The 15729-nt window shown below is 39.1% G+C and overlaps 1 protein-coding gene across 1 annotated transcript in view; it reads left to right on the plus strand.

Annotated features, from left to right (window-relative positions):
• The first annotated feature begins 502 nt into the window (after positions 1-502).
• The window catches only part of KLHL14 (kelch like family member 14), a 51581-nt gene continuing 36354 nt past the window's right edge, over positions 503-15729 (plus strand). The window contains exons 1-2 of the mRNA XM_029959456.1: positions 503-584; positions 5181-5302. Coding sequence (XP_029815316.1) covers positions 5200-5302 — 103 coding nt within the window. The 5' untranslated portion in view covers positions 503-584; positions 5181-5199. The remainder of the gene's footprint in view (positions 585-5180; positions 5303-15729) is intronic.

The following is a 15729-nucleotide window of genomic DNA, read 5'->3' on the forward strand; positions in this document are numbered from 1 at the left end:
AAACTCCTGGCTAATTATATTTCCTCTCTATTAAACATGTATTGCTAATCATGACTATCTTTTCAGTCAACTATGGAAGCCAAAATCCATTGAAATAAGCAGTTTTCATATGACACTTTTGTTGCACTGAAATGTCCATCCAGGAGCGAGTAAGGTAATTATTGGAGATCGCATCACATGTGGCCAAACATTTTCTTCAGTCATGGGCAAATGGATGCCTAGAATGTCAGTTCAGATTTTCAGGCTGCAACTAGATTCTCCATTACATTTTTGTTGGACACAGCACTTCTTCAAATACCTTTTGAGGGTATCTAAAGGGTTGCTAAGGTCCATCCTGATTTCTGAAGATGGAATTAAGTCTTTAGGGTTAACAAGCAAAAGGTCTGCAACTGAAATGCTGATTGGGATAGTATGTATCTCTTTGTCTTATTACATTGAGGTTGGTATCTAAACCTCTCTGAAATATTTTGTTTCTGCTGCAGGTTGATACAACCACTTTTTTTGAGATTCTTGCTACTTGTTTTGACAGTATCACTGTCAGACTTCAGTTTCTCAAATCCTTTAATGTAGTGAGATTTGTGGATGTAAGTAAAATTCACCACACATTGACCTGGTCTTCTGTTTCGTTTTGTTTGTGCCTGAGTTCAGTGGGCAAATACCTGAAGTTTGATTTTGCTCTGCTGCATTTAAGGTCAGCACTGAAGCAGGAGCGAGGCGTGCCATCGTGTCTATCAAGTCGCTGCTCTGAAGAGCTACCTGGCTCTATCCATACTCAAAGCCATAGTGATAACCTATATTAAAAGATAATTAATGATCCAGGCTTTTGGGTTTATTATAGCCCTGAGATAAGAGGAAAGTATAGTTGAATACTGTTATTTTTCTTTCTTTCTTTTCCATTGATGACCATGATCACCTGTACCTCTTAAGATGCACTTTTTTCTGATGTGTAACACTACACTGGATGCATTAAGAACCACAGGATTGCCATTTCATGGTTGTATTCTTTCTTTTTCATTCCCTAAAGCAGTGGGGGAAGCCTTATTGCATTGTTTAAAAACTGGAAGAGTCTGGAGCAAACCTGTTGTTGGGGCTTGTTTTCTTGCCAGCTTTGGTAGAATGTACTTCTACTAATTGTCCAGATAAGGAAAACCCATCAGTAAAAGATTGATGGATATGTTAATAAAGAAAAACAATGTACAAGAAGAGTGTTTTCCATTAAGATAAGGGTATCAACGTTGCAAAAGAGTAGGAGTGGTTGTCAGGAGTATTGAGATCTCATGATCTTTTCAACTGATTCCTTGTGAGTTGATAAACTCTCTTGGGCTCAGCCTTTTGTTATGCATATTTTTGTTTAGTTTAGACTATGGACTAGTGACCTGAGTTTAGAGCTGATGTGCATCTGCTGCTACCTTTGAAGTGAGTAGGACTTAGTTATGCTGATAGCTATTCAGTGTCTCTGAAAATGAAACCACTTATCTGAGTACCCAAATTCCTTGGTTTATGTGTTTGAGGGAAACCATAAAAGTTTGAAAATCTTGACTTTGAAATAGACTTTGGTTTCCAGTCTTGTGTGTACACAAAATAAATTTCACACCACATGAGGTACCCAGGAACTTAATTAAGGTGAATTAAGTGTTTAAAAGTCTTAGCAGAACAGAAACTGCAAAGTGTGTGCAGAATAATAACAGTACATGAATGTTCATTGGTGGGAACTAGAGTTTTGGAGTCTAGGTATAAGAAATGTTTTCGAGAACAAGATATGGATAAATTTATCTCAGTTTTTTTTACCTTGACATCAGTCTGCCTGTCCACAGTTAATATTACTTTAGTCTTCCTCAGCCAGGATCCACTACTGTTAGTTGAACTTAAAATGGCCACAGTATCCTTGGCAGGAACACTATGAACTACAGTATGTAACTAAATAGTATATTACACTGTGAAATAAGGACTATGAAGAAACAGTGTTTCAGATATAATGAAGAGCATTTCACATCGTAATCTGGAGTTATGTGAATAACAAACATAATAATACAAGAAAGGGAGAAACTTTATATTGCTAATGTATTACACATATTTTTAAATCCTGTCTTCATTGTAGAATTTCACTGAATTACATTTTTATTAATATTTGGAAAAGTCTTCTGCATATAAGCAGTGATCATTTACATTTTTTCGTATTTTAGAATGTATTTTAAGATTGCAACAGTACTGCTTAGTACAATATGGAACATAAATATGACATCATAAAGAAAATTTCTTTTCAAAACCTAAACTGTGGTAATTCACACCAAAACTTAAAAAGCAGAAATTGGCTCCAAGGAAAACACATCTATACAAAACATGCATATCTTTAGCCACTGTATTAGCTTTACTTAATTCACTGGAAAAGCTCTCAATATAGATGATATAGATGAACTAGTTATTTGAGTAAAAGAACCTGCATCTTCTTTGCCATGTGAGAGTTCCCTGTGCTTTTGGTAGAGACTTTGCTGACTATTAAGTTCTTATCAAACTTTTATTAAGGTCTTCTGTTCATGCTACTTCCCATTTTAAATATGTAAAAAAACTAAATATTTTTTAAATATTCCCATATAGCCACACAGAAAGGAAGAAGTGAGAAACAGTAGGTTCTCAGACTGTTTAGCTGAAAAAGTAATGTTAAGGATAGTTGCAGCTGCCAAAGTCTGGAAACTCAGAGTTATATCTGACATTTCATTCTTCACCTTAACTATTGAGCCTTGGCCATTCATTGGATTTTCACAGTGCTTTGGAGTTAGAAGGGAGTTTTACAGATGAAAGATGAAAATCAAAATAAACTCCTTTATCAAGTAAACCTTGCAAGGGCATTCTGAATTTTACAATACACAGGGAGTTGATTGTGATATAACATAGAACACAGGAGGGTTGGAATAAACAATTTGTTCTCTATCGTTAGGGATGGCCATGCATAACTGACTTATGGCCCTGGTTTGCTCTGCCACTTGTTATGTGTGCAGTCATCCCTAACTCATACCAAAAACAGTTTATCATACTCCCATGTTGCATAGTTTTTATCAAATGTTCTCTCATTAAAAACTTTACTGGGGAGATTGAATGTTTCAAGACACTGACAATGCTTTTGAAAGCTTTCCCCAGAGCTTGGTCTCACTGAGTTGAGTCTGTGCCGACAGTGATCATGAGACGATGTGATATCCTACACAGCTACAGTCTGGTGGGCAGGTAACAGTCATCATTTGACAGTACATAGCAGGTGCAGTGCAGGCATCAAAGGCTGACTTGTCAGGAAGACTGAGGGACTGTAGGACTCTCCCTAAGTCAGGAGAGAAACAGAGGGTAGGACAACATGGGATACCGTCACTGCCCCGTGGTGTAACTCCTGCCACTGCATTGAGAGTTTTGTTTCATCATCCACTGTCAATCCCTCCACCAAAATCCATTTAAAAGCAAACAGGGCCATCTGCCAGATGACCTTCCTTGTCACAGATGCCTTTGTAGTCTGTAGTTGTCTTTTGGATAGCCATTTAACAGATTTTATTCTGGAGCACTGTGTGGATCAGGCCTTCAGCTCCCTTCCTGAGAGAGGTTCCTTGTGGGCAGTGCATATCTACAGCACAACCTAGTTCATTTGGCCCATTCTTCTCAAGAGAGGCTGCAATCCTACTACAAGTATAAATTGATGAGTCACCAACACGCATTCTAGGTAGTGGTTGGAGTGAAGCTATGGATGTGGGTAAGCTGTGGAATAAAGTACCTGCTGCCAGAGTGCACTGCTGAGATTGGAGCTCCTGGGTGCTGCTTTGACCCCACTGTGTGCAGCTGCGGTGGGGCTTTGATTCGTGGCATTTGATGCCTTTCTTGGCCAGAGGTGTTTGCTGCATACTTACACACACAGTGCTACAGGGATGTTTTCCTGTTTGGAAAAGTGTTGGTGTTTGACAAGGGTGCTTTCCATCAAATTCATGGTCCTCCTGCACTTCATTTGTATCGATGGATGTTTTCCAGGCTACGTCACCTTACTACTTAACAGGAACATTTTGAGCCTAGACTTTTATTTCAATGTTATCTCACCCAAGCTTTGTATAACTGACGAAAGTTCAATTATATGCGAAGTGACTATTAAAGCATCAGGGCTCATCTGGGGGTCTGGGCCTCCCCTCCTGTTTTCACTTACAATTGTGCTAAATCCCTTAATGCTGCAAAGAAATCGTACGTTCATCAGGTGGAGCATTGGAGGCCAGGGTGCAGATAACCGCTTTTACTGCAGATGAGACATTGCAGTCCTGTTCTTAAGAACTGCCAGGCAGATTGGGAATCACGGTCACGGTTAATAGCAGCGAATTGCCAGCTCTTGATGGGTGGGTAGTCACTCCTTTCAGTGGTTGCCCCCTGGGGGAGAAGGTAGAAAAACAGAGGGAGGGAATTAGAGTGACTTTGCACAGTTGAGCAGGTTCATGCCGCTGGATCAGTGGCAAGCATTGGCAGGGCTCCACTCTGGGGAGGCTCACAACAACATCACAGTCTCATTTTTACCAATTGGTGTTGCTATAGCCAGTGGTGCACAGGGGGAGAGCAAAGAGAAGGGGGGGAGCCGGGGGCGAGAGTGAAAGCAAGAGTCTGGACTAAATTAAACAAACAAAAGTGCTTGTAAGTAGCATTTAACCCATAACCATTAGCCCAGTGCTGCTAATTGTACTAAACTATATATCTGAAGTTCAGTGTGTGATTAAAGAGTTGGCTCACAAACTCTCTGCATAACCTTAATTTTTTCAAGGTTCTTTGAGTGTAGAATGGCTTATAATAATGATTTTGACTAATACGATTTTTGACATGCAACTTTAATGCTTAACCTTAGTACAACTCCAGAGCATTTCATGTGTATTCAGCTGTAAAGAGTGATGATTTAAAGGGATAATATAAGAAAAAGGTCGTTCTAGAATGAACCTCTAACAAATTGCATAAAGGAAGCTTATTATTCCATGAGTAGAGAGATACGCAGCTTTTCTGATCATTTTTCTGCTTGGTTCAAGAAATTGTTGAGACATGATTGGGAAAAGAAACACAAAAAAATGAAATAGAAAACTGCAAGCAGTGAACATTCTTTTGATGGTTATGATTTTGTTGCCACTAAAAATACTCCTCAGTAATGTGGTTGTTCATCTTTCCTCTTGTTTTGGGTGAAGAATTCGTTCCAATAAGAAAATGCTGTTATTGGTTGGAGGATTGCCTCCCGGACCTGACCGGCTACCCAGCAATTTGGTTCAGTATTATGATGATGAAAAGAAGACATGGAAAATACTGACAAGTAAGTGGTTTATTTTTGTACAGTTGTCTTGATGAATTTAAAAACATGGTTAATCAAATTAGACACTTTATTGATTTGTTTCTCTTCAGAGATTTGTTTATATATCACAAGGGGCTTCACAATGGAGCAATAAATTGAGATTGCAAAAGATGCTAATTTTATAATAGGATAGGCCTAAATTAACATTGGCTTAAAATCATTCCAGTAAGTTTTTTTAAGTAAACTTGTCTTTCATGCTGCAACATGAATCTATGAATATTTATGTATAAAGGAATAAAATCTGGTTTAGGAAAAAAAACAAAGGCAGCGTTCAAGACATTTTTCTTAGAGTCAGATCCCTGGTAAGCCATAGTACTAGAGCACACCTTTGATTCTCTTTTGCATTTTCATTTCCTTCTTCCAGCTTTATCTGTTGTCCACAATCATTAAAGAAAGGTTTCCTCTGTACTACTCTGCGTCCATTGCTGACAGAAGCATTGGTGGAATATGTCAGCTACAATAAACAGTGCATGGAAGCTGCTATCACAAAATTCTTTCTCACCTTCTTTTAAAGGTTGATTGTGTTTTAGAGTAAGTATTTTGCCTCGAGCATTGAGATTTGGAACTTATTGTTATGTTGGTTGCGATTCCCAGTCTGACTTGGTCATGGAATCTAATCATAGCTTCTTGAGTGCAGCAGGCTGTGTGTGCATTAGTCCCCTTGTGGCTAAACTGGCTGCATTGGTCAATAAAACTAAATTTTAACCGTCAAAATTGCCCAAAGCAGTATAGGTAAAATAATAAATGAGCAATTTTGATCCATAAATCAAAGCCATACTTCTAAAACTGGACAACTGGTAAAACTTGGATTTCCTGCTAAACCTGCTTTTTTTTTTTCTCCGGTAAAATACATTTTACAGAATTCTGTTCTTCTCCCTTATCCAAAGCCCTGTAATGGGATACATCCACATTAATAATATATCCACAGGTTAGGATGAAAAAAGTCAGAAGACTGCTACGATGACTGAAATAATGCTCTTGCAAATTACTTTTCCCCATGGAAGATTTAGGAGCCTTTCGCAAAATGGTGCAACATAAAGACTGCTTAGGTATAGATGACCTGGACTAACAGTTAAGTGTATTGTGTAAGAATGACAATTACAAAAGGTTATATGAACTGTACATTAGAAAAGTCTACAGCATCTGTGCTAGGGAACATACTATGCTTCACATTTTTCAGAATAATGAGATATGATGCTCACCTCTGTACACTACTTCTAAGAAAAGTCTGAAGATGGTAAGTCAGTGAAAAATCAATGATACTGCCTAAGGCAGAAGTGTCCAGGTTTTTATTTCATTTGCTGTGTCTAATCCAGTGGCTCACCAGGAGAGGCAGGAGGAATGGATCTATTGCTTCAAGATCTGAACTCTCCACTGAATTAAAGTAAAAAGCTTTATTTTGAATCTTACCTAGATGTAGATATGTGAGATTTTGTAAGAATGACATTTACTCAGCTCTTAGTTATATTGTGTAAAAGTTACATTGTGATGCTGTCTCCAAGAGTGTGGGAAACTACCCAGAGGTATGATTCCTGAATGCTCTGGCCTAATGTCCATCACCAGTATTTGAATAACACCACTATCTATGGTGGTGTTAAGAGATGTTTCAGAATAATTTTATGTAGAGAATGTAGCCTTTTCTGTGTTACATCTAAGAACTAGTGAAGAAAAATTCTCTTTCCGTTATGGTTAATGCATGTAACATTTTATGCTGTGATTAAGACACAATCAATTCAACTGTTACAGTCCTAGCTCGCTCATGTTCAAGTGCTTGCTGCTCAGCACTGGAAGTCCTGAAGGTCCCAGGATCTGTCTCAGTGTTGGCTGAGACAATGGCTGTCAAATACGCAGCCCTCTTGTGACATGAGTAATCCTGTTCTTACAAATCCTTCTAGAAAAGGATGTCCTCTTGGCCTGGTCTGCAGTTTGAAGAACACAGAGTAGAATGCCTGTCTTTTCACACTGAAAGAGACAAAATGTTAAGAAGAATGATTTCTTAAAAAATATTATTGCTACTCACCAAATGGTAACAATAACTATTAAAAAAAAAGGTGAAGTAAGAGCTTCAAGTATCCCCTTCATTTTCTAACTTAATATAAGAGAGAATGGGAGACAAGTTCAAGTAGAACTTCTGTCCTTTCCATAAAACAGTGAAGGACTCTACAGCATAGGAGTGCAGGGGCTTGAAGAACTGCGACTGAGAAGTTTTAGGGAAGACCACAAACTAATCAGCTTATAACATAGTGATAGTTCAGTGCATTCATGTTGTTCTATCACATACTGTGACATTTATGTGGGAAATTAGGGACACTGTTCTAGCTTTATTTTTCTTGTACCTTTTGCAATTTAGGAAGAAGGGAATTTTTTTCTTTCTTTACTCCCAGTGCACAGTTATCAGAGATATACAGTCAGCAGGAAAGGTAGAAGAGATTTTTTTTCTGGTTTTTTCACTTGTTTAGACAGTGCTGTCAGTCCTGAGGCCACAGTTCACCCTCAACTCACCAGTACAAAGGAGGAACTTGCTCCTTACTGAACAGGGATAGAGGAAAAGCTCTCCTGCTCATGAGGTTCTGTGATAGGAAAAATCTCAGTTCTTTTAGTCTGGTATTTTAAGGTGTTCTATTTTATTATCGCCTTAGGTGTATTTGATTTCCTCCTCTACCAGCAAACATTTAAAAAGTCTTTTCTTTAACCTTCTGCCCACCAGTAGGCTCCCACACACACCAACAAAATGCCGTGTCTTGCACTTAAAAGCTTACTGATGCAATGTAAAAGTGCACAGAAATTCCCTCTCCCTTCCTCCAAGCCAACCTACATTCCTCATTTTCTGCTCTTTGTGTCAGTGGCATTTGGGGATAGGGAAGGTGGGAAAGAAGCTTGCAAACACTTAATCCTGTGTACAGGGGCAGGGCCATTGAGGAGTAGATGGATGAGAGGAGCTTGAATCTGTTCCTGTCACCTTCCACTCAGAGGAACCCCAGAATTTCCTTGTCAGGGACTGCAGACCCATTTGAGAGGGAGCTGCTGGCCTGCTGCCTTTTTCCTTCTCAGTGTGGAGAGTGGGTGTTGCAAATACTCAGTTGCTTAGGGCTCCGTGTCCTGCCTTGTGTGATGCATGAGGAACAGGAGAAGATCAACCATCAGAAACTACTGACTCCATGTAAGCTGTGGCACTGCAGTTGGAGCTATGAAGATGGTTGCAGGTGAAACAGCACAAGCTATCAAGTATGACAGCTCAGCAGAGTAGCAATCTCATTTTGTTTCCACGACAAGACTAGATCTATTGGCAGGGGATCCTGCCCACCTCTCTCTGCCTGGCTAGCCAAAGCACCAAATGCATCAGTACTAATGGGAGTAATTCTAAAGGTATCAGGAAAACAACTTGCCTTGTTCATAGACCCAGGAGAGGAGGGGAAGCATGCACCCATTTCCAATTTTTTAATGTCATCATCTATGGGCAAGAATGCTATGGCTCAAGGAATCGGTAGATTTTTCACAGTCTAGTATTACTGTGTATTTTTCCTATCTGGTATTTCTCAGAGTTATTTTTTCAATGTTGACAACAAAGAACAGAGGCAAAATAAAGAAAAGGAAAAAAAAGGAGAAAGTAAGTGGCATTTTACAAACACCTTTTGCCACCTAATTTGACTTGATGTGGGCACAATCCTAATCTGAGATTATATATAATTTATGCACATCAATAATGTGCATGTTGTTGTTTAATTTGAAGCACTTACTGCACAGTTGTGCCTAAGCAAAGTAGAGGCTTTTATAGACTATGGCAAAGTACAGCAAATATCTTCACTTCGTGGTTTCTTTTCAAGCTTCCCTACATGTGCAGAAACACCAGTATCATATATCAGGAACAGGCAACCACTGCCCAGTGACAGAAAAGGAAGAGCTGATGGGTGTTTGACAGTCCTTAGTAGCAGCAAAAGTTCTGCACTAGTAATGGGGTTTCATTATTCCATGATATTTTGCAGACTTCATAACTACTTACTGGATGTGGGGCAGTGGGGGGGGTCTCTGTGTCACCACCTCATGCCTCACTGCTCAGAACCAGCCACTGCTGGTTCAGTTTTAATTACTAACTATGGTCCTGCCAGGAGTCCTTGTTTAATTCTAGAACTCCTTTGGTTGTTTGTTTTAACTGCAGTGTTTAAGATTAATTAAACTTTAAAGAAGTGAAACAATGTTTTGTTTGTTGGAATTATTCTATAATAATTGCAAGTTCCAAAATCCAGAGCCTATAAAGATTTTTTGTGTTCAGAATTGCATAGCTTTCCCAAAAACCCTACTGCTAAGGCAATGATGTATTACTTTCACTTTCATTATATGTTTTTAATCAGAGCGTGACTTCACACTAGACAAAGCGATGCTTTATGCATGGTCTCTCTTGTTTTTTGCTAAAATCTTTTGACATGATTAATTTTTCTTTAATGCTTTTGTCTTGTTGTAATGGTAAGGATGATGGGTATAAACCAGGGCAAAAAATACATGCTTTTCTGTCATAATGCTTCTAAGCATTTAAAAAATATATTAAATGAAAGAAAAAATATCACAAGAGAATGATCTAACTGGAATTAAATTTCTTGCTATGTGAACACAGAATGCAAGAAATAGATAAAAATGATGTAGTCACTGTTTTAGGTGGGGTTTTTTTGTATTTTTTTCCATAGCAATTTATCCATCTGTCTGATTAGGAGTGATGACTAGAAGAGAAACCGTGTCTTACAAGTTTTTAGATATACAGCTATTCCTCCTCTTAATGCAAAATTCCTTTTTCTTGAAAGCACAAAACGGTAAAATATTGGAAATATTACTGAAATCTTTCATGGTACTTTCCATCCATGTGAAGATGCAGCAGATATTTCTTTCATATCATTCCTTTTTTTTTTCAATAAGATGTTAATTGTAACATTCCTTAACCTTCCTAGTTCTCCACATCATCTGGGTGAGCCACAGAGATGATTCAGTGAACATCACAATAGTGTCAAATATATGTATAGACAATAATGTGTTTATGCTTAGGGGTTGCAGTAGATCTAGATTTTAATCCAGTGCAAAAGCCAACATAGTTGTCCAATGAGACAGTATATTTGGAAATATATGCAGGGAAATGTCCAGAACATCGCCAGACTGGAGAGTTTAGTCAGGATGACCAGCATCTCTCTTCAAGGTACTTCTTCTAGTTATCCCGTAGTCTGTCTTTTTTTTTTTTTTTGTTATCTTGACCTTCCTGCTCTTTGCTAGGTGTATTTAAGTCTGTTGTGTTTGGTCAATGTGTAAAAACAACAACGAATCAGGCACTTTGATTTCCTTCTCTCTCCCTCTCCTTCCTGCCAGCAGCAATCACACAATATCAAGGAGTTCCCATTTATTTGTCTTCCTCTGACTTGCTGATCATAATGAGCAGCCAGTAACCTTTTCATCCTCAATGCTCTGATAAAGACAGTCCACCTTCTCCTTCCTTCCCCACAACCAGGTTGGCTGTGCTTTCATTTTTACATGAATCAGTCTGGTCTGAATGCAATATCATTTTATTTCTGTCATTTTGACTTTTTAAATTTCCCTTAAACATGTTCTGTGACACTGCAGAGGTCTTCCATCTTCAGTAACATTGAATGTCAGGCCAGCTCTTAGGCATTCTGGTGATTCTCAAAACCCTTTGAACATTATTATTTATATATTTTATCGAAAGCAAAGTCAAATAAAAGGAAGGTAGAATGATTTGCTTCATGTCTTAATCAGCATTAGGGAACCTTGGTAACTCCAATCCCCAACCTGCATTGTTTCTGCTGCAATAGGTTATATTTATTTCTTCCATGTTTTCTTTGGCAGTTCTGTGGTGTTCAGTTGTATCAGCCTTTCCTAGACAGAATGATACTTTGTTCTCCCTGAGCAAATTAATAACAAAACTCCTGTTCCTATTTTTCTGAAATGGCTTTGGAAACTCTGAGAACTTCTCAATCCTTCATGTGTTGGAGTGCTTTATGCCGTTTTGTCTTTTCTGGGCTGGTTAGTTATAAAGACAAACAGTGTGATTATAGCTCACATCAGAGGGTCCTATGAGAAATTTTCAAAGGCTTAAGTGTCAGCTGAAGCTTAGCACAGTGTGCCTTTGGAAATGCTATGTCTTTTAAGTAAATACATTCATCCAATGTAAAGCCTTTACTTTTTTGAAGAATGATAGGGTGTTAGAAGCAAGGGTTTCCTCCTTCAATTAATCCCAAATCAATTGGTAACTGAATAAAAGAAGTGATGTTTGCAAAAAATGTGTCAAGTCAGATGGACAGGTTCTCTTGATAAATGCTTGTTCTAATTTCTTCCCCTTCCCCCTTTTTTGTCACTTGTGAGAACAGTGCCCACTTACTTTAGTCAAAAAATATGTTTTGATGAGCACTTCTTGGCAGCCCTGATAAATTTCATCTCTCTTACTCCATTTATCCAGCAGTTGGGGATGCTGCAGCTTCTGCTTCAGTGCTGTGTCAAGGATGGTTTCAGCACTGCATTGAAAAGCTTGAGCAAGCATTAGCATATTGCTAAGGCAGTAGTCTTTATATTAGCCACTAGACAGATTTAATAAATGTGGTAGGTGTATGCAGAAGTTGTACATATATACATATGCACGTGCTAATATGTATACTCCTTAAATAAACACACTGCTTGCACTAAAAGCTAATTTTAAACATAAATTCCATCTATATTTTCCATCGTCATACTTAGACCCTTTTAAAAGGTTCAAAAGTAGGAAAATATGGTCACAAAGGAAGAGAGATTCATACACAGAAAACTTGACTGATTGGTATGAATATCTAGCTTCAAGCCTGGATTTAGGAGATTAATTCCAGGTGGTCATATGCACTGCCAGTAAGCCACGTTTTACACATACAGAGAAGTGAGAGTATAGAAGTGAGAAACAGAAATACAGTGAAGAGTGTTTTTTCACATGTGGCATACCTTAGGTTAACCACAGCTCCCATTCTGAGGTTGATGCTTGGCAATTCAAACGTGGAAGTGCCATTAACAGTGCATGCCTGCATATCTAAGAGCAGGACAAAAGTCTAAGAATTAGTGAAAACATAGCATGTTCTCACAGTGGTTGCCGTATTTATGTGTTAAATATTATTTTCCTCTGCACTACCATTTGAGATAATTTTCAAGAAATGTCAGCTCTCTTTGTGTGCATTTTTCCTATTGATTACAATGTTGTTAGCTTCTGCTTTTACACAGGGGTTACTTGACTGTCTATATCTTCTTTACCCTGTGCCTTATTTGTAAGTGTGGTGTCTTGTAGGTTCTGGATAGCTTTCCCTTCCTGTATTCCCAGTCCCCTCACATCTTGCTGTGCTGTGTCTTTGAAATGACAAGTCTTATCTCTGCATTCAATCTGTTTGTGCTGAAGCCCTCAACAGTCTTTCAGCTTCTCTTGGCTGCTTTCTGCCCCTTATTATGGACTTGTGAACACCCACCTCTCTGGAAATCAGGCTGTTCATTTCCTTTCACATACAAAGATGTCTGAATCTACTCACCTTCATGCTCAGAAACTCCACTGGCAAATAGTTACTTTCAGGTAGAGTCCAGAAGCGTTAATGGAATGTCCTGTTCCCTGCCTATGCTCGACCACGACTGTTAGTGGTTGAAAACCTAAGTGGGACAAGAGAACAGGACACAACCCCCTTCTGAGACATCCTCAGGCAGGGCACTGAGACAGTGCAGAGCTGAGCCTTGGGTGGCCCCATGTAAGAAGGCAACAGGTTTAAGACAGATGAGCTATCAGCTGCTGGTACCATTCCTGCAAGAGATGCTTGATTTCAGGCTTCTCTAGGGACATCTTACTAAGAAAGCTGCTGGCTTCTGGAGATGCCACTCCTTGCTGTATCCTTGCTAGTACATTGGAACCTTTGACTCAAAACCTTTTTCCTGGATCACAGAGCTTACCTTTTACTAAGTAATTTCTCTACTTGGGTTCATATCTTTACAGGTGGCTTGAGGATGACGATTCCATTTTGCAGCAACTTCTACTGCTTAGTTCCAAGGCAAAACAAACAAAAATTCTTTCAAATGTTTTTGCAAAACCAGAGTCATATCAGAACATCCCTTCTCTTCTCAGCATCTCTTGTGGGCTGGGGAAGAGGCAAGCAGTTGAGGTTTGCGTCCCTGCCTTGCTTAAGTCAGAGTACAATTTTTTAGCTTCCAGATTTTTCATATATGTCCCAATGGGTACTTCACAGCCCCACCAAAGAAAGTTTTGTCCAGCTTTGCAAGGCTAACTGCAAACCAGAAACTGCCTAGCTACAAGTAAGAAGCTGCTGTGACTTCACTGGTAAACCCAGGTGATCAGCAGAGTGTAGGTGTGTGGGCTTAATGCTGCCCTAGAGGATCTGCAACATTTTGAGTAATCTCAGCCTATGGGCATTGTCTGTCTGCTGTGAACACAGATATCCTGGGAGCTGCATTGTCCTGTCTTCTGTCCAAAGCATGTGTCTCACCTGGCTAGATACAGATTTCAGCAAAGCCATGTAATTTCTAGTGAAAGGTAATATGGTCAAAATGTTCTCACCAGATCTGTTTGTGTAGATCTCTCAATACTATTTGACCACTGCCTCTAAAAAAATCAGCCATCTGGAATAACTTTCACACAAAATTATATGGGAATGTGCAAATTCAGTGCACATCCAAATATTGCTTTCTGGTTTTCAGGTGATTCCAGGTAAAATTTATGTGTTTATTCTTACCTACTTGCTCTGGGATTTATGTAGCATTAATGGGAGCTAGGCATGTATGAAGATGAAAATGAACCCTGGTATGTTTATATTTGCTTACTTTGGAAAGTATCTAATGTGACATTTATGTACAGATGGGTTGCAAACAGGATGGCAAAGTACTGCTGGCTGGGTAAAATGTAATAATAAAAAATTCCCATAGAAATCATAAGGATTGTTTGAGGAATTGGTACATGTTTTATAAATTTTCTCTTCTCAAACCTTCTTAAAAGAGAAGGCAGTTTCCTTCCCAGAAGTGTTTTGTACACAGTTATTTGCAATACAGATTTCAGAAGCCTGCCATAGCTGTCTCAGTTTTTGTGCTATAATGACAAGAGGTGAACATTTTGCATCCTCAACTTTATTTGCTGTTGTATGCCCTTATTGCATTCTAGTGGCTCATTGTTTGAAGGAAGTCATTCTCTTTTCAATTTTCCTCTATTTTCTCACAGCTTGATTAAGTTCCTTTCTCTCTTCCCTTCCCTATCCCTTTCCCCTTCCCTACTGGCCCCCCTACTCCCCTACCTTCCCTCTGTTTAAGACAGAAATAAAATTTATTACATACTTGAGAAGGGTTTTTTCTAAGCTTTCTGTCTCATACCAGGTGTTGTATGAGCTACTGCTTTCATTTAACTGAATGCTGGAGTATCTGCAGGAACAGACTAATATGTCTTTACAGGGATGGCTTTTGGTATGTTGTTTTGTCATATTTATATATTGTGATTCTACTCCCAAATGGGGATTGTGCTACTACAGGGTATGCAACTGCAGAATGACTGTTCACACCGAGAAAAAAAGTGTTAACAAATTGAATAGTAATGAATTAACCTGCAGAAAAAGCATTTTGCCCTAGTACACAGAAACCCTGCATAACTAGAGCATATAATTTTAAATGAAGCAGGCTCTAGGAATGCCTCAATGGATGTGATGTCGACAGTAGCTCATAATTCATGGATATGAATTATGGCTGAATATCAGGAAAAAACTTCCTGACATTGAGATCTATTAGGTTGTGGAATAATCTCCCATGGGAAATGGTGGAAATCCCATTGCTTAAGATCAGACTGAGCACTAGGAAAGGGACAAATCCTGGCCTGGCCTCAATTTTTTTAGGGCAGATTAATTAATTGCGTTAACATATGCCTTCCCATTAGTCTAGACAGGCGATGTCTTCTGGTATTTGCCAGGCAGGAGCAACAAAGGCAGCTGTAGTATGAGCTATCTTACCTAGCCCCATGACCATACCCCCTCTGCTTGTGAATATATCATCCTCAGGGGTGAAAAAAGGGATAGCTTTCACAGAATACGCTGAGTTGGAAAGGACCCAAAAGGATCATCGAGTCCAACTCTTAGCCCTGCACAAGACCATCACCAAGAGTCAGACCATGTGCCTGAGAGTATCATCCAAACACTTCTTGAACTCTGTCAGGCTTGGTGCTGTGAGCACTTCCCTGGAAGCCTGTTCCAGTGCTCTACCACCCTCTGGGTGAAAAACCTTTTTCTAATATCCATTTTAAACCTCCTCTGACACAACTTCAGGTCATTCCCTTGGGTCCTGTCACTGGTCACCACAGAGAAGAGATCACTGCCTGCCCCTCCTCTTCCCTCAGGAAGTTGTGGACT

Source organism: Manacus vitellinus, unplaced genomic scaffold (assembly GCF_001715985.3).
Source record: "Manacus vitellinus isolate BGI_N305 unplaced genomic scaffold, ASM171598v3 scaffold_1_pilon, whole genome shotgun sequence".
NCBI lineage: Eukaryota > Metazoa > Chordata > Aves > Passeriformes > Pipridae > Manacus > Manacus vitellinus.